Source organism: Corythoichthys intestinalis, chromosome 19, assembly GCF_030265065.1.
Source record: "Corythoichthys intestinalis isolate RoL2023-P3 chromosome 19, ASM3026506v1, whole genome shotgun sequence".
Lineage (NCBI taxonomy): Eukaryota > Metazoa > Chordata > Actinopteri > Syngnathiformes > Syngnathidae > Corythoichthys > Corythoichthys intestinalis.
Genome location: NC_080413.1, coordinates 5,094,739 through 5,118,296, shown reverse-complemented (window position 1 = coordinate 5,118,296; position 23,558 = coordinate 5,094,739). Strand labels below are relative to the sequence as shown.

Genomic DNA, 23,558 nt, shown 5'->3' with positions numbered 1-23,558 from the left:
ACCCACCGCGACGTTCTACAAACAGTAAACAATCACGTTTGCTGTTTTTAACATTTCTGGTGCTGATTTATGGGCCAAACACTTGTTGGTTTATCTATGTGCTCGTACAGCATGCGTGCTATGCACAAGCTTCACACAGGCTGCAATTACGCTTTCGGCCAAAGGTGGCAGTCGCATGTAAAAAAAAAAGACTAACTTCATTTCTACCTTTTTAAAACAAGTTGCAGAACCAGTTTTTTTTTTTGTGTGTGGTGGGCCTTGGGGTCAGGAGGGTTTGTTACCCGGTTAGAATTCTAGTTTTACCCTAACATACAGTGTGTGTATTAGGGGTGTGACAAAATATCGAAATGGTGATATATCGTGATACTTTGTATACCAAAATGTTATCGATATGTTCATGTCAAGAATCGAGATATCGTTTTAAAAAGTTGTCAATGTTTTGTTTTGTTTAAAAAAAAAAAAAAAAAAAAAAAAGAACCATCAAGTTGCTACCAAAATCTTCCACCATAATAGTGTCTCAGTTAACTCTAAGGCTGCCATTGACAGTGCTCAACGCCCAATCCATTTAGACTGGGAACGTTCATTCATTCGTTCGTCTGATTCTCAGGGCATTTACAGGTCATTTCCTGTTGAGTTTGAGTCACTGCCTATTCATTTGGGTGATTCCCAGGTCACGTCCTGTTCTGTAACTCAAAATAACCAGGAAGTGACCCATAAAATACCCCAAAATCAACAGGAAGTAACTGAAAATCAACAGGTAAATGACCTTAAATGGCCCAAAATGACCTTTTTGCCAGGCATTGGCTGCCACTGATGGCCATGGACGTTCAAATGGATTGGACGTCTACTAGTGATAAACTCATTCCAATTCACAGCAGAAACTTGTTTTTCTGTTTATTAGTTGTTTGTAGAAAATCCTAGAATGATTTCCTGACCAATGTATCGATAATCGTTGTATCGCCATATCGTCAGATCCTCGTTATCGTGAGCTTTCTATCACGTATCGTATCGAGAGGTACCAAGAGGTTCCCACTCCTGGTGTGTGCATATACAGTATATACAGTATATAATATTGTCCAATGCAGATTCTTGGCTCTTGATACCTTGTCCAATGCAGATTCTTGACTCTTGACAAGTTGATGATCCTGGAACTTTAGTTTGGTGTTGTTCCAGTGAGATTTACAAAGATGACAGCCTGGAGAAAACATCAAAATTCCCTCAGTCCTCGATGATATGGGGCTGCATGTCAGGCAAAGGCACTGGGGAGATGGCTGTGGTTAAACCTTCAATAAATGCAAAAGTTTACATTGAAATCTTAGACAGCTTTCTTATCCCTTCAATTGAAAATATGTCATTTTCCGAGATGACAATACATCATGTCACAGAGCTAAAACTGTTAAAGCATTACTTGGAGAAAGACTCATCCAGTCAATGTCATGGCCTGCAAATAGCCCAGATCTCAACCCTATTGAAAACCTGTGGTGGAAATGGGGGGGGAAATGGTCCACAGCAAGGTTCTGACTTGCAAGGATGATTTGGCAACTGCAATCAAAGAGAGTTAGCACCAAATTGATGAATAATACTCAAGTCCATGCCTCAGAGACTGCAAGCTAAACTAAATACTAGAGATGTGTTTTGATTGTTATTTCTTTGTTTGTTTCTCATGATTCCATATTTTTTTCCTCAAAATGGAGTGATTTTATGTATATTTCCCTGCGCTTGCTCTATAAAAGTAACATTTACTGACCACTACAATGTTTTTAATCATTTCTTTTCGTGTTTCTGAATGCTAATAAAGAGTAGCACTTTTGAACTAATTCATTATTTTTTTTCAAGCTTTTTATCTCAGTTTGATCTACATGATAAGTGCTCGTCCGAGACTGGTGATTCCATACTTTCTGCTAGGGGTTGTACTAACTTACTTCCGATATCCATGTCAGACGAGTCTCCTACTCAGTCATAGAAGCCAAGGCGACAGTCCAGCCACACCCAACGCCTGCCACCAGAGGGCAGTGTATCCTCCATCATTAAGCAAAATAAAATACAGTACTTTTGGACTATTTGTGTCGTTATATTTTTAAGGGGTTGATTCCGATTTACGCGGAAATTCAGGTTACGTCGCCAGTGTAGGAGCGGAACTCGTTCGTAACCTGGGGGCTATCAGTAAATACATTGAACACACCAAAAAAAAAAAAAAAAAGTAAATAGGCTCCGCCTCTACCTCTACTTAAGTCCCCATCAATAGCGAAAAACAAGGGATCACTGTATGTACAGTATTTTTTTCCTAGTGCCCCAAGTGTTAGGGTGACTGAAAGGAACTGAATTGCATTTGTTTTTCTTATTATTATCACAAATTTTGGTAACACTGTACAATAAGGGTCCCTTAATTAACATTAGTTAATGCATTTTTAGACAATAACTAATGTTTAAGTAACATTACAATAATTAATATAATTGCTTATCTAACATTTATTAATATATTAATATGAGTTAATGCATTTGGTAATGCATTAGTTAATGCATAAACAGACAGTAACTAACGGTTTGGTAAAATTAGAAATATATATAAGCATATATGGGGTTGGGGTTTAGGCTTAGGGTTTGTTAACTTAGCATTTATAATTTCTTAGTTAAGTATTACTTATCCTTAATTAACCATTACTGAATGTTTTTTGGACCCTTATTGTAAAGTGTAGCACACGTATACCGTAACTAAGAAATTATAAATGCTTAAGTTCCCCCCCTCTTAACCTTTATTAACCATTCATGAATGCTTTTTGGACCCTTATTGTAAAGTGTAGCACATGTGTCCCTCAACTAAGAAATTATAAATGCTTAAGTTAACAAACCCTAACCCTATATAGGCCTATATATAGTTTTAATTTTGCCAAATTATTAGTTAGTCTGGTTATGCATCAACTAATGCATTAACATATGGTAATATATTAATAAATGTTAAATAAGCAATTATATTAATTATTGTAATGTTACTTAAATATTAGTTATTGTCTTAAAATGCATTAACTCATGTTAATTAATATATTAATTAGGGCTGTCAAACGATTAAAATTTTTAATCGAGTTAATTATAGCTTAAAAATTAATCGTAATTAATCGCAATTCAAACCATCTATAAAATATGCCATATTTTTCTGTAAAATATTGTTGGAATGGACACAAGACGGATATATACATTCAACATACGGTACATAAGTACTGTATTTGTTTATTATAACAATAAATCAACAAGATGGCATTAACATTAACATTCTGTTAAAGCGATCCATGGATAGAAAGACTTGTAGTACTTAAAAGATAAATGTTAGTACAAGTTATAGAAATTTTATATTAAAACCCCTCCTAATGTTTTCGTTTTAATAAAATGTGTAAAATTTTCAATAAAAAATTAAACTAGCAGCCCGCCATTGTTGATGTCAATAATTACACAATGGGTGCTTAAGCCCTTAAAATCAGTCGCACCCAAGCGCCAGCAGAGGGCGACAAAACCCCAAAAAACACTAGTAACAAGTTGCTATTGCACTGTGCTGTCATTTTAATCTGTTTGAGCGGGGCATGTGCGTTAATTGCGTCAAATATTTTAACGTGATTAATTAAAAAAAATAATTACTGCCCGTTAATGCGATAATTTTGACAGCCCTAATATTAATAAATGTTAGATAAGGGATTAAATGAGTTGTTGGCATGTTACGTAAACATGAGTTACTGTCTAAAAATGCATTAACTAATGTTAATTAAGGGACCCTTATGGTAAAGTGTTAAGCAAATTTTTCCTTTTCCTAGTACCACAAGTTTTACGGTGACTGAAAGGAACGGAATTGCATTTGTTTTTTCTTTTTATTATCACAATTTTTTTCCTTTTGGTAATATATTTCCCAAATATTTAGTTATGCATTGTGAGTCGCGAGACTTGACACAGTGCACTGTGCGTCAAATCGAAAATGTTCTTGAACCTGAGCATGTGATAAGTGACCACGAGGGGAAGGCGGAGTAGGGACCTTGGGGACAGTGTCAACGTTTTCTGTGCCGGAGCAGGGACAAACATTGGGCAAACATTGGGAAAGGCTGGCAGCCTTTTGAGATAGTCTGCTGTTGATCTAAGACTGAGAAGCCCAAGTCCACTATCTCCCGTCCGATACGGCAGCCAAGGTCTCGCTGACACGCAGTCACAGAACAAACACGGATACCTGAAGACAATGACCTTTGAACCGTCCGGCGGTGGAACAAAACAGGAAGCGGCGAAAGTGACTCCGGCGACTTCCTCCCCGAGGGCCGAGAATGAATCAGGTGGAATGATTGTTAGTACACGGGTAATAAAACACACACGAGTGTGCACACATTGTCCAGGAGCGGGGAGCACAGATGTGCCGTGTGCACGTGTGTGTGCGAGGAGAGCGAGGGAGTCTTCAGATGTAGCGACAGATGGTATTTGATTACAGAGCAGACGGTCGGTGTTGTACAAAGATGCTGTCTCAGCCCAACCTAAGGAGCCGCTTTAGCCTCCGGTGAAGGCAAGCGGAGGGGAGGCAGGTGGAGGACAAGAGGGAAAAGAAGAAGAAAAAAAAAAGACTCAAAGCGAGCGGCAAAGACACACAAAAGAAGCAACTCCAAAAATGAGCATCAAAGCGAAAAAAAGACTGAAAAGCGGTCAGGCGAGAACAAAAGGAAAGGAAGAGAAAAGCGGGCAGGCGTGGTGGAAAGTACAATGAGGTCATGATGAGTAATATGGAAAATGATGGGCACAAATGGTGGGATGGTGGAGAAAAAATCAGAAGGAACCGTGTCGTCGAAAACATTGGAAAAATTGGAGGAAATCGATTAAAAAAAATTTTTTTTTTTAATATGAGCAGAGAAACCAGATAGCTTTAAAATGAGCTGTTTTTTACATTTACCACACTGTAACTTTGGCACATTAACGCAACACTTAAACTAAAGACAGACATCAACAACCTTCTACCAATTATAACAGCTTTAATATTACTTAAATCGGCATTGCTGCCATTGACGGCGCTAATCCAAACCATTTTGATTGGAAGGGGCCAATCAGTGGTTTGGATGTCTAAAGCTGTCAACGGCACTATTAGATGAGGACAGCCGGTCCTTAAATAATTGTTCCCAGTCAAAATGGATTGGACTCCTATCGCCTTCAATGGCAGCTAATGAGTTGAAACTTTGTCACTTTGAGACGGTTAGAATCTATGTGGCGGTTGGACAGATTTTGGAGTGCAGCAACAGATTTAGACAGGCAATATGATTAATCATAAGTATACATTCTTTATCCTCTGTGGAAAAATAACTATTAGTTCCCTATTCAAATGGATTGGACGTCAACTGCTGTCAATGGCAGCCAATGAGTACTTTGAGACATTAAATCTATGTGGCAATGGAACAGATTTCAGAGTGCAGCAACACATGTAGACAGAAAAAAAAAAATGATGAAAATAATATGTATGTATTCTTTATCCTCAACAAAAAATGACTAATATGAAGTTCCAAGTTCAAATGTCCAAGTTCAAGTTCCAAGGGGATGGCGTGGCTCAGTGGTAGAGTAGTTGTCCCCCCAACCCAGAGGTTGTGGGTTCGATTCCCTGCCCTAATGAACTCGCCTAAGTATCCTTGAGCAAGATAATGAACCCCACATTGCTCCTGGTGCTGCATCACCAGTAGGTAGATGGCGATGTAGTGTAAAGCGCTTTGAGCGCCTTGAAAGGTGGAAAAGCGCTATATAAGTATAACACCAACACCATTTACCAAATGAATTGGACGCCAATTTCCGTCATTGACAGCCAATAAGGTAAAACGAAATCACTTTGAGACAGTTAGCATCTATGTGGCGGTGAAATGGATTATGGGGTGCAGCAACATAATTAGACTGACAATATAATAAAAATCATGGGTATATATATTTTTTATCTTCTACGAAAAATGACCATTAGTTCCCAGTTCAGATGGATTGAACGTCAATAGCCGTCAATGGCAGCCAATGAGTACTTTGAGACATTAGCATCTATGTGGCGGTGGAACGAATTTTGGAGTGCACTAACACATGTAGACAGACAAAAGGATAAAAATCATAGGTATATACTTTCTTCTCTGTGAAAAATGACTAATATTAGCTCCAACTTCAAATGGACTGGACATCAGTTGCCGTCATTGGCAGCCAATAAAGTACAGTGTAATCTCTTTGACACGGTTAGCATCTATGTGGCGGTGAAATGGATTTCAGGGTGCAGCAACATATGTGGACTGAGAATATGATAAAAATCTTAGGTATATATTCTTTATCCTCTGCAAAAAATGACAATTCCCAGTTCAAACGGATTAGACGTCAGTTGCCGTCAATGGCAGCCAATGAGTACTTTGAGGCATTAGAATCTATGTGGCGGTGGAACGAATTTTGGAGTGCAGCAACACATGTAGACAGACAATATGATAAAATTTGTAGATCTATATTCTTTATCCTCTGCAAAAAATTGCTATTAGTTCCCAGTTCAAATAGATTGGACAATTGCTGTCAATGGAACCCAATGAAGTAATGCAAAATACCTTTGAGACTGTTAGCATCTATTGAGCGGAATGGATTTCTGGGTGCAGCAACATATGTAGACTGACAATATAACAAAAAAAAAAAGGCATATATTCTTTATCCTCTACGAAAAACGTCTAATATTAGTTCCAAGTTCAAATGGATTGGACATTAGTTGCCTTCATGGGCTGCCAATGAGTTTAAAGCGCCATCACTTTGAGACGGTTAGCATCTATGTGGCGGTAGAATGTATTTCGGGGTGCAGCACCATCTGTAGCAAGACAGTATGATAAAAATTATAGGTATATATTCTCTATCCTCTGCGAAAAATGACTAATATTAGTTCGCAGTTGAAATGGCTTGAACGTCAATCACCGTCAATGACGGCCAACAGCAGCCAACGAGATAAAACGACATCACTTTGAGACGGTTGGCATATATGTGGCGGTGGAATGGATTTTGAGGGGCATCAACATATGCAGACTGACAATATGGCCAAAGTAGTAAAAAGTAATCTGCATATATTTTTTTATCTACCACGAAAAATGACTAATATTAGTTCCCAGTTCAAATAGATCGGACGTCAATCGCCGTCGATGGCAGCCGATTCGGTAAAACGACATCACTTTGCGACGTTAGCATATATGTAGCAGTGTTATCACAATTATGGAATGGATTTTGGACTGTGGCAACACATGTAGACAGACATTGTCACAAAAATCATTGGAAATTTGTAAAAAAAAAAATTACTTATGATTTCCCATTTCAAATGGATTTCAAGTAAATCGCCGCCAATGAGGTAAAGCGGCATCACTATAAGACGGTTTGCATGTATGTGACAGTGTTATCACAATTATGAACATTATGGAAATCGACTTTGGAGTGCAGCTACATAATTCTGCGTCCTATGGTATACTTGGGGCGGGATTCAATAAGCTTCGGCTTCGCCCGTCAACCCTTTTCTTTTCGGGTTGAACTGAATGAAAACACAAACGAATGCTGTATGTTTGGATCTGTCACGCCTGAAAAGAAATAAAGAAAGAACACATGTAGACAGACAATATGAATAAAGTAATTGGAAAAAATTACTTATGTTATTTCCCAGTTCAAATGGAATGGATGTAAATTGCCATCAGTGGCAGCCAGTGAGGTAAAACGACATTACTTTGAGATGGTTAGCATGTATGTGACAGTGTTATCACAATTATGGACATTATGAAAGTGGACTTTGGAGTGCAGCAACACATGTAGACAGACAATGAGAATAAAGTAATTGGAAAAATTATATATTATTTCCCAGTCCAAATGGATTGGACGTCAATCACAGTCAATGGCAGCCAATGAGTTAAAGCAAGCTCACTATAAGACGGTTAGCATGAATGTGGCAGTGTTATATCACAATCATGAAATGGATTTAGGTGTGCTGCAACACATGTAGACAGACAGCAGGGGTCGCGTTAACCGAATATTTTCCGTCGTTGACCGTTTTTTTTAAAACGGTGACGGAAAAAACAAGTCCATCCGTCATTTTGACAGGTTGCAATTCACACCTCAGACCACAGGGTGGCGAGTGAGCATATTAATTAGCCATTGTCTCTCTTGATGCATGACGTCGTTGGCCTTACTCGGAAAAATGTCAAGGCAACTGAGTGTTTGCCTGGCACGGCCAGACTGTTCTCCCTGTATTTTTCAAACACTGAGAGAAAAGTCTGGGACACAGCCTCTCGAGTAGGTACACAATCAATCGACAAATCAGATTTGTTTATTTGCGTGACGTGTTCTTCACGAGCAACGTCACTCTTGCGCGCCGAAAGTCGTCTCTACAACAACACGGATGGCGAACGGGACAGCAGAGATTATGTTCCAATCCGCGGTAAATTCAGTTTTAAATGAGCTAAAACACATCGGCACGAGTCATTGACAACAGTCTGTCTAGCGCTAGCCATGTTGAATAAACTCCGTTCTCCTCGTATGTTTACTTCCGCGCGCAAGTCCCTCGTCCTGCCCTCGTCGCTTTGCTAACGGCACGTCTGCCCGTCGCTGATTGGTGCACTCCGCTGTCTGTTTGCCTGTTGTTAAGCTTGTTCGGACAGAATATTCATTAAAAATGAATGAAAACTAAATACTATTGAATATGTCATTATTATCATTTTAAAAATGTGACGGGTAAAAATAGATTATGACCGGATTTTTATGACACTGTCAGTCAAAATGACAGACAACGAAAAAGTCTAGCGCAACCTCTGACAGACAGTATGACATAACTCATTGGCATATATTCTTTATCCTCTGAGTTATCCATGTAGAATGTTAGAATGAATTTGCTCAAATTGCAATAACCTCAAATGCATTAAATAAACATTTTAAAGGATTTTTCGTTTGCATGAGTGTGCGTGTAACAATAATTTTAAAAAATGACACAAAAAATACAAACACTAACAAGCATCCCTTTTTCCTTTTTATTTCCATTTTTTATTCATTTTTCACAAGCTTGCATATATACTGCACGTACATTCAGTTCATAGAGGGTGAAGGCACGAAAGGCAATTTGACTACTGGTTGTGGTTGGGCCGCGACAAAGCAATTAACAAGTGGTTCGAGGAGAAAAAAAAAATCCTTCGGAGAAAACACAAAACAGCTTCAAACTCGTTTGGACTTTCTAGCCAACCCTCGGCCCTGTCGGGGAACACATAGACAAATTGAAAATGTCCGTTTAGCTGCCAAACCCTCCCCATTTTTCTACCAAATTTCTCGATTCACTTTCAGGTAGGATTCATTAAAAAAAAAACAAAAAAAAAACTGGTTTCTACTTCATGAAATGCAGTACAGCCTTCCCAGCACTGAATAAATTAGGATAAATTAAACCAATAAATTACACACAATAGACACCAATAACAGAAAAGCAGCCATAACATGAGTTGTATTTGACAGCCTGTGTGTCCTTAAAAAAAAAAAAAAATCAACACCACCGCTCCAATTGGAATTACTGCACTAGAATAATGTCATACAAAAAGCATCAACAAAACACTATTTACACAACATATTGCTAAGTATACAAAGGCAGTATCTTTTAAGTACACATGTATATTTACAAAAAAAAAAAAGTAATTAGAAGAGTAGAAATTAAAAAAAAAAAAAAATCCCTTTCAAACAGGTCAGCAAACGGATCAGAGGAAACGATGGCGACATCCACGCACGCATCGCCAACGCTTAATGAGAGTCATTTACATGTCAGCATGGCAGTCCCAGGGCTGGGGGAGGGGCTTGGCGCGTTGAGAATTGTGTCACTAACTGGTTCACAGGTTCTCATAATCGGCCTTTTCTCTCACACGCACGCAAAATGCAAAGCACGCCGAAAATTCCACCCAAAAAAACACAACAAGTTTCACCCCGACTGTTTGAACCCGCTGTAAAAAACAAAACAAAATCAGTGCCGATCGGTTCTTCTGTACAACGTGTCCCCTCCGTGACACCCGCCTTGTTGTTTTCTACCCTCGGTATGAAAATGGAAATAAACGGATGCTGGTGCAACTTGAGGGGCGACGGACGGGCCCCGAGTAAAGGCATGGAACACTTAGTTTTTGAAGTCTGAGTCTATTTTTTTCCCCATCCTATAGAAAAACTGTACAGCTATTTGTTTCATTGACACCATTTATACATATTTTCATACTTTGAAAAATCAACGGTTATAAAACAAACAAAAAAGGAGAAACCAAGTCACAAAATCTACTGGGTCATTCCAGAATTGGAGGACATTTCACCTGTCAAATTTGAAATTATTCACATGCAAAATGTGACAGTTTGTCTTCTTTCTCATAGGTAACAGCTAGCTAAATGGTTAGCTAACTTTAGTACAGCTTTGCAACCCTGTTACAGCGATTTTACTCTGACTATAATTGTGCAAACAACAAATAAAATGGCACCATAGCTAAGCTAATCAATATTTCATAGTTTATTATCAATTTGCTCGAAATTAATGCTTAAAAATAGTTGATAAAATGACAAATAAGACTGGAGTACTGCCTAAAATGCCATTTGAATCTCAAAAATTGGCTAAAGCTTTTATGTACATCCTCTCCTCTATTTTAAATATTTTCTTAGCTAGTTAGCCTTGGTGGAATTTTTCACGCTACCTTTATCAACCTTGTTATGCTACTAATAGAATGAGACGATTAGTTTTTATTTTCTAGACTTCTAAGTATGTTTGTCTTCTTTCTCATAGGTAAATGCTAGCTAAGTGGTTAGCTAACTTTAATACAGCTTTGCAACCCTGTTACTGTGATTTCACTCTGACTATAGTAGTGCAAACACCAAATAAAAATGGCACCATGGCTAAGCTAATCAACATTTCTTAGTTTGTTATAGCCAAATTTGAAATAATTCACATGCAAAATGGTAAAAGATGTTGTTTATAAGTCAATTTACTTTAAATTAATGCTTGAAAATTGTTTATAAAATAGCAAATAAGACTGGAGTACTGCCTAAAATGCCATATGAATCTCAAAAATTGGCTAAATCTAATTATGTATGTCCTTGCCTCTATTTTTAATATTTTCTTAGCTAGTTAGCCTAGGTTGAATGTTTAACACTACCTTTATCAACCCTGTTATGCATCTAATCAGAATGAGACGATTAGTTTTTAAATTTTTCTTATAAGTAAGTTGGTCTTCTTTCTAATAGGTAACAGTTAGCTAAGCGGTTAGGTAACTTTAATTCAGCTTTGCAACCCTGTAACCGTGATACTCTAACTGTAGTAGTGCAAACACCCAATATAAATGGCACCAGAGCTATGCTAATCAAAATTTCACAATTGTTAATGAATATGTAGCCAAATTTGAAATTATTTACATGCAAAATGCTAAAAGATGCTGTTTCTGAGTCAATTTACTTGAAAGTAATGCTTAAAAATAGTTTATAAAGTAGCAAATAAGACTGGAGTATCAGCTAAAATACCATTTGAATCTCAAATATTGGCTAAAGCTAATTTATGTATGTCCTCTCTATTTTTAATATTTTCTTAGCTAGTTAGCCTTGGTTGAATGTTTCACGCTACCTTTATCAACCCCTGTTATGCTTCTAATCAGGATTACACTATTAGTTTTTTTTCTTGACTTATAAGTTTTTCTTTCTCATACTGTAGGTAACAGCTAGCTAAACGGTCAGCTAACTTTAATACAACTTTGCAACCCTGTTACTGTGATTTTACACTGACTATAGTAGTGCAAACACTAAATCAAAATGGCACCATAGCTAAGCTAATCAACATTTCATAGTTCATTACCAATTATTAATGAATACGTAGCCAAATTTGAAATAATTCACATGCAAAATGCTAAAAGATGCTGTTTTGAAGTCAATTTACTTGAAATTAATGCTTAAAAATAATTTAGAAAGTAGCAAATAAGACTGGAGTACCCACTAAAATGCCATTTGAATCTAATTTATGTATGTCCTCTCCTCTATTTCGAATATTTTACAAGCTAGTTAGCCTTGGTTGCATGTTATACGCTCCCTTTGTCAACCCTTTTATGCTTCTAATCCTAAAACATTTTTTCGTACGTTGACTAAATCCAGGAAAATTGGTGTTTTAGACCAGTTTTTGGACTAGTTTGCCCCTTATTTACAAGCATTTCTCCCAACTGCTAGTCCTTTATCTGATGGTTGGAGAAACTAGTTTGCTCAGTGGAAGGTTGACTCGCACTTTGTATGAGGAAGTAGATAAGATCAATGAACAATGTGGACTCAAATTTTGACCCGTTCAAAATGAGAAGAACGGAAATTCGCTGGGATATTAGCTTGCTAGCTTGGATATATCAGTGCTAAATTGGTAAAAAAAGGATTTATTATCGAATTCCGAAGGGATCGGTTAATGCACATGTGAATCTCATGGGGTTTGGTACCTTTTGCAAGGTTAAGAACCACTGTTCTAATCAGATAAGATACTTTTTAATTGTTGTTCTTTGTCGTTGGTAACAGCTAGCTAAATGGTTAGCTAACTTTAATACAGTTTTGCAACTGTTACTCAGATTTTACTACAACTATAAAAATACCAAATAAAAATGGCACCCATGATCTATGTTAAGATAATAAAACATTTGATCGTTTATTACCAATTATTAATGAATACTTTGCCAAAAATCTGACAACAAAAGGTTTACTTTGCACGAAATTTCAATCCCAAATGTCCTCCATTTTTTTAGAATGACCCAATTTTTACTCCTAATCTACTAACAGTTCACTTAACCAGAACGTAGGATTAAAATTTGCCACTACAGTGTATATATTTCCTCATAGATTTAAACTGTACAATTCTTTTAGAAAAAGCCTAAATCTGACGTGATAAAAATCAAGCAAAAACTCTTCCGGGCTTGAGCGGGAGGGCGTTTTCAGAAGAGTATCCTTTCCTTTTCTCCTTTTGTTTGCGGCCGGTGCTTTGAGACGTTCGGCGCAGTGAGAAAAGCGACCGGCGCGCTCTCTCAGGCCCGCCGATCTTAAGAATAACCGAGATAATGAAGGGAGTTGCTGCGCCTCTTTTTGTCAGCCGCTTTGTCTGGCTTAGAAAAGTCAGCAGGTTAAGCAACTCGTCCGCTTTTGATCTATTGTCAGTTCTGTAGACGCGCCGTTCGCCAGGTCGGAGAAGCGAGAGACACCTGCTGACTAATGTTAGCGATCGGACACGGGTATTCTTAAAACACTCATTCACTGGATGAACTATTTACACTTAAAATGCAGTTTTTAAGTGGTGATAATATTTCGATACACAATCCATTTTTGACCTCCCAGTCGAAATGGATCGTACGTCGACTGGTTTGGAATGACTGGAAAGCTAAAAACTAGCAATTTTGCGGAAATGTGAAGTCAGGATTTCTGTGATTTTTAGTCATTTTGGGAAAAGGCACAACTAACATTACAGTTTGTGAAAGTGAGGAAAGTGACGACTCGACAGTGCAATAATAGATCTGCCCTCTAAAAATGCCAAATACGAAAAATTGTAGCATTTTTATGGAAATATTCATTGAATTCTAGTCTGGATTTTAAATCTATGTTCAATTTAAGAAATCACAAATTTACAGTGAACATAAAAATGTTGCTATCTGTCCGAAACAAAACCTTAAAAACTGGCAGCCAATTAGAAACCTGCAAAAGCCACATAGACAACAATTAGTCTGCCTTTAAAAAAAAAAAAAAAAAAAAAGGGGAAACCCCCCCGAAACTGTCCAAATGAAAGCACGAATGCTGTTTATAAGTAGGAAAATACATATTTCTGCATTTTATTGAAGTTCTAATCTTGCGTTTAAATCTTTTAAACTTAGCAAATTGCTGAATCACAATGTCAAAATCTCTGTTGCTGTCAATTGCATTTTGGGGAAAAAAACTATTCGAAAGAAAACTCCAATTAGAAACTTGAAACTATTCCTCCCTAAAAAATTCGCAAAGACAGGAACTAGTCCGCCTTCATAAACGCACTTTTTCAGTTAGTTCAGTTCTAGTCCGAATTTCAAATCTGTTTAGTTTAACGTTTCACAAATTGTAAAAGCCTACAAACAAGCCGCTAATAAGAACCCTTAAAATACTATTTTCCGAAAAAAATTATTCTCGGGATGGCGACCGGGAGGCAGGAACTTTTAGAGGGTCTATCGATTTAGAGTAGCCAAAAATTTTACTCAAGAGTAGCGTTACTTCAAAATAATATTACTCAAGAGTAAAAGTAGTCTTCCAAATAATGTACTCAAGTACAAGTAAAAAATATTGGTTGAAAAAAAAAAAATAATCAAGTAATGGGTAACATTGTGAGTAACTGCTTACAATGTTAGATTAGCATTGTGTTTTTAGTAGGGCTGTCAAAATGATCGCGTTAACGGGTAATTAGTTTTTCAAATTAATCACTTTAAAATATTTGGCACAATTTACGCATATGCCCCGCTCATACAGATTAAAATGACATCAGAGTGTAATGTCCGCTTGTTACTTGTTTTTGGTGTTTGGCGCCCTCTGCTGGCGCTTGGGTCCAACTGATTGACATCAAAAATTAGTTTAGACATTAGTTTATTTTTTGATTGAAAATTTTACAAATTTTAATATAACTAAAACATTAAGAGGGGTTTTAATATAAAATTTCTATAACTTGTACTAACATCTATCTTTTAAGAACTACAAGTCTTTCTATCCATGGATCGCTTTAAGAGAATGTTAATAATGTTAATGCCATCTTGTTGATTTATTGTTATAATAAACTAATACAGTACTTATGTACCGTATGTTGAATGTATATATCCGTCTTGTGTCTTATCTTCCCATTCCAACAATAATTTACAGTAAAATATGGCATATTTTATAGATGGTTTGAATTGCGATTAATTACGATTAATTTATTTTAAAGCTGTAATTAACTCGATGAAAAAATTTAATTCATTTGACAGCCCTAATTTTATACAATGTTTTTTTTCCCCGTTTTTAGCACAGACATCTCTATGAACTGTTATTATTATACTGTACTATATCCTGCTACATAACCGCATTAAACCAAAGAAATACCCCCCCTCAAAAATCATTGAATTCCGGCGAGATAATTTTTTTTTGCAAAAATGAAGCATCATTCGTCCAAAGAGCATGAGTGCCCTCCAGTGGAGAAAATAATTCCTAGTTTGAATAGCTGAATAGTGAACAGTTCCTTCATAGTTCCTATTATTAAATTAAAAGGATCATATCTCCGTTTTTTATCGTGGTCAATCGGTGACAAATAAAATCCGGGAGAGAGCGCTCTATGTCAAATACTTGATGCTTGAGTCTGATTGGTATAATTGAGTCATGTGATTATTATTGTGACGTCTCATTGGTGAAACTGGGGGGGGACAAAAGTAAAATCTAATATGTAGAGTTAAAAGGAAAAATTTAACGACTAGTGTAGCCCAAAGAAGCAGAGTAAAAGAAACGTTTCTTCTTCACAAATCTACTCAAAAGTAAAAGTATGGCTTAGAAAAACTACACTTAAAAGTAATTTTTTTCCCCCCAAAAGTTATCAAGTAAATTTAACGTTCTGCATTTACGACAATCTGTTCCAATTTTCGTAAAGCTATAATAAAATAAATCAGTTCTGATGTGTGTGACAATTTTTGTTATTGGCATACTAAAAATCATTTTGCATTTTGGTTGAATTACATTGTTATACTTAACAAATTGATAAATGGGTCTAAATTAGGGCTGTCAAAATTATCGCGTTAACGGGCGGTAATTAATTTTTTAAATTAATCAGGTTAAAATATTTGACGCAATTAACGCGCATGCCCCGCTCAAACAGATTAAAATGACAGCAGTGTAATGTCCGCTTGATATTTGCTTTTTGGTGTTTGGCGCCCTCTGCTGGCGCTTGGGTCCAAATGATTTTATGGGCTTCAGCACAATGAGTGCGCATGGTGTAATTATTGACATCAACAATGGCGAGCTACTAGTTTATTTTTTGATTGAAAATTTTACAAATTTTAATAAAGCGAGAACATTAAGAGGGGTTTTAATAAAAAAATTCTATAACTTGTACTAACATTTATCTTTTAAGAATTACAAGTCTTTCTATCCATGGATCGCTTTAAGAGAATGTTAATGTTAATGCCATCTTGATTTGTTATAGTAAACAAATACAGTATTTATGTATCTTATGTTGAATTTGTATTTCCGTCTTGTCTTATCTTTCCATTCCAACAATAATTTACAGAAAAATATGGCATATTTTATAGATGGTTTGAATTGCGATTAATTACGATTAATTAATTTTTAAGCTGTAATTAACTCGATTAAAAATTTTAATCGTTTGACAGCCCTTGTCTGAATGGATTGTTGCACCTTAAGTGTCAACATATGGCAGATATTCACACATATTGAATCAGAGTTAGCAAAGAAATCGCATGTAGACACTACAAAAAGACATTTACAAACTGATATAGAGAAACGTAGCTCCATCCAATCTTTTTTTATATTATTATTTTTATACGGACCCTCACTGACGCCACTACTTAACTGATAGCAGAACATGTCAAATTTAAGTTTTCATTGTGCTGACCAGTTTTGTTTTTGTCAACGAACAATTTTTTTCATGACTATGACGTCACAATGGCGCGCTGGAAACGTGTCTTGGGAGACTAAAACATAACCAGATTGATATCAGTTGTCGCCTGACGAAACGAGAACAGGATGAAAATTCGCCATAGTTTCCGTCTTATATTCACAATGTGTGATATTTTCTTATTGTATGTGTGGTTAGTACGCATTTAGAAGTTTTTGATCGTGTCACTCATGTGACATGCTGCGCCTCCTCCTCCCCCCTCGGCCCCCAACCCTCCTAACTCACCGGCCACCAATGCCCATTCCACGCTCATTTTGTGAAACATATGTGTCAGGTGCCGCTTAGTAAGTTTTGCTTTCTTATCTTGGCTACGCCATGTTACTTTAGCCTTTAAAGGTACTAGTATGTGCTGAGTGATCATCACACACTAAACTGACTTGTAGCGTTAGCATTAGCATTTAGCGCAGTGACTCTGTGTCTTCTTTAACCCTTGGAAAACATTTTACATCCAGTTGTTGGCGTCCAGGTGAGTTTAATTAATTGCAAATAATGTGCTGTTTTCCTGCTGAGTGTGTATTATCATCATGAAAATGGTGCTGCCCTCGCAGGCTCTACAGTTATGTGCTCATCTGTCATTTTCATTTGAAATGATTGGAAACCTTTTATTTATTTATTCATGGACTAAAACGTTTGAAGTTTATAGACGAAAACATTTTGAGAACTGTCAACTAGACGAAATGTGTCTGAGTTTTCGTTCACTAAAACTAAACGAAGACACATTTTCAAATAATTAAAATATGACTAAGACTAATAAGTATTTTCTTCCAAAGGACAAGGACAAAAATTAAAATGGCTGCCAAAAACAACACCGACAGGGTTGGCAAGCCCATCTTTTACGGTGGCAATTGCCCCTCCGTGCCACCCAAGTAGATCCGCCCCTGCCGACAACTAGTCCCTTTCAAAATCCTCCTAACACCTACTAATATATTTTTTAAAAATACCCGTGTATGTGACCTGATCATAATAACTAACATTAGTCTAACACCCTCTCTCCTTGTGTATTCCACAGTGGCCGAAACGGCTCGAGTAGAAGCTTTCAGGTGAGTGTCGCCCCTCGCGCCGAGCTTTTGTCGGCCCTCTTTGTAGTCGCCGACATCTCCTCCGTCTACCCCCGGGGTGGCGCGTTCACCTCCGACCTGGTATTGTTCCCTCCCCAGAGGCTCTGGATCACTTAAATGCAGGTGAGCGCCAGGAGGGCTTGCTCTTAATAACCCTCATTTTCTCTAATCGCAACACTGTACTTCAGTTTTCCCTTAAATTCAAGTATCGGCTGCTATTGAGATCACTTCATCTTACAAAACATTTTTTTAAAAAAAAACAAAAACATCGCGTGTGTGCAGTAACCAACATAAGTCAGATCGATACAATTTCACTGGTCCAGTGCAGAAAACGTAATCTAAAAACATTTAAAGTGATAGACACAAAAATCAGAATATTCCAGAAGCTAAACTCGTTTTCAATACTCTTAATAGGAATAATTTATTATTAATTTTTTTTTTTTAGAGGGGACAAACAAATCTTCAAGTGCCAACCTTCAGCAAGCGGTGGTGACAATAAAATCATCATACACAACAGAAATAATCCCAAAAATAATAATAATAATAATAATAATGTACACCCGATAAACACAATGCCTTACTTGTAGGGAAAACACACTTCAAAACAGGGGTGAGAGGTCAGTATCTATTTGAAACCAGTCCGGACTTGCGCCGCTAAAGTCCAGCCGAGTTCCGAAATAGTCTTTGTGCTGCACGGTCTAAAGGGGGGGGGGAATCAGTTCATCAAGTGGGACCCCATTTTGACCGTGATTCGGAATCTCCGCGGAATCGTTGCCTTCAATGCCTCACGGGGGAGAAAAAAAAACACGCGCTCCCCTCAAAAAGTCAGTCAAGTGATTCAAATCAGTTCATTGAAAGGAAAAGAAAAAAGCAAGAACAACCATCAGATTTTTTTTTCTTTTTTCAGCTAAGTCAAATCGGGAATGCTACTTCATAACTTTCATACGTTCACAAAAAAAAAAAAAAAAAAGATTCGAACGAAAGTGGGGAAAAGTTGGAATCGGTTTTACTCGTGTAGAAGCTCCTGGAGGCAGTTGGGCGACTTGAAGATGTCGGGAACTTCGCTGTCCAGCTTGCAGATCACTTTGTAGATGGCCTTCTTCCAAGAAGGGTCCACGTCTTTGCCCGCCACGATGGCGTTGAAAAATTCCCGGAGCGTGATTTCGGCGACTTCCAGGAAGCGATCGGGGACCTGCGAGTGAAAAAGATTCATAACTGGTCAATACGGAGTCAAGAGTCATGGTTTAGTGCCATTGCAATTAAACGGCTCTGTCAGACAATTGTCCTTCCTGTTCTCCCACTTGTATTCTGATGGCAACTAATGAGTTAAAAGACTCAAAATTATGTTATTTTAAATACATGAAATGTAATTCATAATCAGTGTTCATATCGCAAATATTTGCTCTTAAGTCGAAGCAAATGACATCATGAGTCGAACTGCCTGTCTGAAAAAGGAAAGTCTTTTCACATTTAATTTAGTTTTTTTCTTACTTTGAAGACCTAAAATAGGATTTTAGTTATTATTTTTCTAACCAAAAATATTACACATTATTAGAGATCGACCGATATGCGATTTTCAAATGCCGATATCTGAAAAAATTTTTCAGCCGATTGCTGAACAGCTTCAAATTTACAACCTGAGACATAAAGGATTAATTCAGTCTAGTGCTACCAAACCAACGGCGCAGCACTTCTTTTTATGATTACACACACGCAGCAAGAATAGTACATTATTTTTAAATATTTAAACTAGTGATGCAACCATTAATCGATTAACTCTAGTAATTCGATTAGGAAAAAAATGTTTGAATAAATTTTGCTGTTTCGAGTATTCGTTTAATTAAAGTGGTGTTCTAATGGATTGTTTTGAAAGTGTTTGCATTTAGTTTTATTGATTTGGGTGACACTGACCTCTAGTGGTGACAGTGATTATGACATAACTCATTTCACATGGCTGAATCCAGCTGCTCCCTGTTAAGACCAACATAAGCTTTGTTTGAGCTCATGTTTTTTTAATGCATTCTTAATTAAGTTTATAGCTATATTCAATTTTTGAGGGAATAAATTTTTGAAACATTTGTTAAGAGCATTGCAAAAAAAAAAAAAAAAAGGGTATAGCATTTAAGCTAGCGGACTTTTGCAATGTAAATTGTCAGTTGTTCTTTATTTGTATTTAGATCCAAATTTTTTTTTCAATACCATTTGAGGCTCACCTCATGTATTTGTGTTCCTTATCCGATTACTTGATTATTCGAACTAACTAGTTCATCGATTAATCTACTACTAAAATAATCAATAGCTGTAGCCCTATATTAAACCCACCAGGACGTCACAAAAACATGTAAACAAATGAGAGTTTAAGAAGATGCTCTGCTAACGCTAACTCTATGCTAATGTTATTAGTTACATTTAGAATGTAATGATCACTCGGTTAACACCTTAAAAGGCTAAAGCAACATTGCATATTCACGGATGCAAGATTAAAAAAAAAAAATCTTACAATGTTTACAAAACAGACAAGCCTGAAGCTTCCTATAGCAGCTTGCCTTCAAGCTGCTACTGGGTCCTTTTGGAGTCCTACTGTCAGTCGGCGGCGGCCACAGTTGCCTGCACAATGCCTGATCAAAATCCTTTTTTTTCATCAGCTTATTTTGGATGTTGGAAAAAAAGTCACTATATTGGCCCGATATATATCGGCCGGCCGATATATCTGGTGACCTCTTGTCATTATCAGAATGCGATTAATCGCAATTAGTCTCACGGATCATTATATTTTAACTCAGATCAAATGGCTTGAACGTCTATCACCGCCAATGGTTGTCAATGAGTTAATATGAATTATTTAACTAATACGGCAGGACATTTAAATAAAAGTTAGCTAATTCCTACTTTTCAATTGTGATACCAACTCAATCTCATGCAATTAACCCTACGCCAAAGAGTGAACTCAGGCTAGTAAAAGTCATTTCATTGCTGTGCTATCACACATTATGACGATTTGTTCTCAGCATATGATAAAACCATAAATCTTCATCTTCCTGACTAGACTTCCTTAAAAGTTAATGGAGGCTTCCACCTGAGAAAAGCCACTTCTTGTGAATTTTCTCACAACGCCCACTTCCCTCCACAGCGTGACATCTTTATATGCCTCGCTTTTTATGTACATCTTTATATGCCTCTAAAAAAAGCACGTTTTCCCATTCATCTTTGGTCATGAAAATGTTGCACTGAACTACAAATTAGATTACTTCCACGACTATGCTCATAACTTGAATCAACTTTTCACGTCAAAATACCACAAAAAACACTGTATTTTTTTAACTTTTTTTTTTTTTTTATACATATACAAGAAATCTTTTCTTTTGTATTGTAAAATGATGATAGATATGTTAAACTTACATTTAATAATCTTAATAAAGTGTCTTAGTGTCTTAAATTCTTTTAAATTCTACTGAAAATTTCCCGAGATCCTAAGATTTAGCTGTTTTTATTATTATTTTTTTTTTTAATGAAAATTTCCCTAGAATTTACACTAATCTCTGTTCCAAGTACCGTAATTTCCCGAATATAAGGCGCATCCGTGTATAATGCGCACCCCAAATTTACTTGTAAAATCTAGGGGAAATTATTGTACCCGTTTATAACGCGCACCCTAATTTTAGCACCAATTAATAGAAGAATACAAGAAAACAGAGCTCCTGTACAGATACAGAAATGTCATTTTACTGACTGGTGAAACACAGCACAAGCAGTGTTGTTAATAACGGCGTTACAATATAACGGCGTTACTAACGCCGTTATTTTTTTCAGTAGTGGGTAATCTAATTAATTAATTTTCTCATCTTGGCAACGCCGTTACCGTTACTGAGGACGGAAAGGCATGCGTTACTATATTGGTCGAAAAGTCTGAGGGAGACGGACTCACCGAGACGACAGAGCAGAGCAGGAGTGGGGAGGAGGCAAGAAAGTTGTGACGCCGAGCAAACGCGATGCTAGGTAGCTCCAATAATACATGTTGTAGCCGATAGCCTACAAACTACGCCCGCATGTTATGGTAGATATGGTAGACATGGTAGATATCACATGTACTGTATATAGATATAACTAGATGCAAAATGACAGACATGGCACTAAATGCGTTAGTAGACAGCCGCCATCTTAAAGCAGTAGACTTTTTAGGACGGATCTGTTGTAGAGAACCTTCCTAGCGAACCTAAGTAACTTTTTATCTAAAATACTTCTAAATCGGCAAAATCTTGACTTGAATCTATCTTTAAATGATGAAACAGTTTTAAAACTTTCATATGTCGAAAGTAGAGAGAAGGGAACAAATGCAATAATGGGAGCAATTTTAATAACTTTTAACAGTTGATTCAGGGTAAAGGGTAATTTAGGGTTTGTTTTTAGAGGGAAAAAAAAAAAGTAATTATCACCAATTACTTTGCCAAGTAACTAATTACTCTTACATTCAGGTAATTGAGTTACTAACGCAATTATTTTTGGGAGAAGTAATTTGTAACTATAATTAATTACTTTTTTTCAGTAAGATTAACAACACTGAGCACAAGCATAGCACATTGGTAGTTCAAAACATTACCATAAACTGACAATATTTATGGTAATAATATGATTTGACAACTTCTCCAATTTACCAGAATCTAGGAGAAAACAAAACAGATGTGACTTTTCTTTTATAGGCTGCTGTATAACTTGATCGTTTCATCATGATGAATAAATGTTTGATACGGTAAAATGAAAGTGAGAACGTGAGTCGGAAATCCGTGAGGGCTCATCGCTGTCGACACGACAGTAACAATAGAAACTATTCTTATTTGGGTTTGAGTTTCCTGGGGGACAGATATAGTTGACGGACACAGGAAGTCTGTGTGCTTATGTTTGTTATGGTCCGAGTTGCGGAGCTGCAATAAACGTTGACTCAAATGAGTTCAAGAAACTAAATTCTGTGCCTTATGAAGAGTGGAAAAAGTAAAATTTAACACAGACGAAATCATTCGGCCGATTAGAGTGAAGTTTTACCGAAACAAAATGGTGATGTCACGAACCGTAATGGTCGGCAACGGATCGCCGAATACGTTTCTTCAACGCAACGTGGGCGTGTCAATAAAATAAAAAAAAAATTGTTTATATATATATATATATTTCTGTCTCCATCCATGTACCCGTTTATAATGCGCACCATGATTCTACAAGTTGATTTTGGGGGAAAAAAGTGCGCGTAATTTTCGGGAAATTACGGTAGTCTTAATGAGGTCTTTAAAAGTCTGAAATGTCACTTGATGAAACCCCCATTCAATTGTAACAATACATTTTACAAGATGCAACCCGCTCTCATGCAAGTCCGTGCTAAACGCTGTTAGCTAATTTAATACATCCTCGCTCTCATTGGCTAACAGCCACGTCACCCACCACGCCTTTTAAAGCTGCACAATTTCATCGTCACAATGCTACAACCCCGAGTGTATACACGCCTGGCAACCCGAAACATATTTTTGAGCAAATTTTTAAAATTAGTACTACGTATAACAATTCAAAATATACAGTATACAGATTTCCAAGGACAAAACATGAGTAATCTGCTATACGTCATTCTGTAAATCACTGTGACCGAGCAAGACAAGAGTAGCGAGTGTCACGGAGGTGTCGGCGAAAGAGGAAGTACTAAATGCTTGAGGAACCGGGAGACACGCCCGGACCCTTTAGCGTCTCTGACAGCAGCGCTCAGCCACACCACGCCTGGCAAGGCTCCGTCACACCTCCCCGCCAGCCAACACGCTGTCACATGCGCCCGCACAAGCGCACACACCTCCTTGTGCCAAGGA

The 23,558-nt window shown here is 37.1% G+C and overlaps 1 protein-coding gene and 1 long non-coding RNA gene across 3 annotated transcripts in view; one reads left to right on the top strand and one right to left on the bottom strand.

The window, feature by feature from the left end:
- LOC130908022 (uncharacterized) overlaps nt 1-23,558 on the top strand; it is a 101,164-nt gene that overhangs the window by 44,734 nt on the left and 32,872 nt on the right. Inside the window, exon 3 of the long non-coding RNA XR_009061563.1 lies at nt 17,670-17,841. This is a non-coding gene — a long non-coding RNA (uncharacterized LOC130908022). The remainder of the gene's footprint in view (nt 1-17,669; nt 17,842-23,558) is intronic.
- LOC130908018 (prospero homeobox protein 1-like) overlaps nt 8,997-23,558 on the bottom strand; it is an 84,964-nt gene continuing 70,402 nt past the window's right edge. For both annotated transcript variants that reach the window (XM_057823608.1, XM_057823607.1), the window contains exon 6: nt 8,997-18,910. In XM_057823608.1, the coding sequence (XP_057679591.1) occupies nt 18,725-18,910 (186 nt within the window). In that variant the 3' untranslated portion in view covers nt 8,997-18,724. The remainder of the gene's footprint in view (nt 18,911-23,558) is intronic.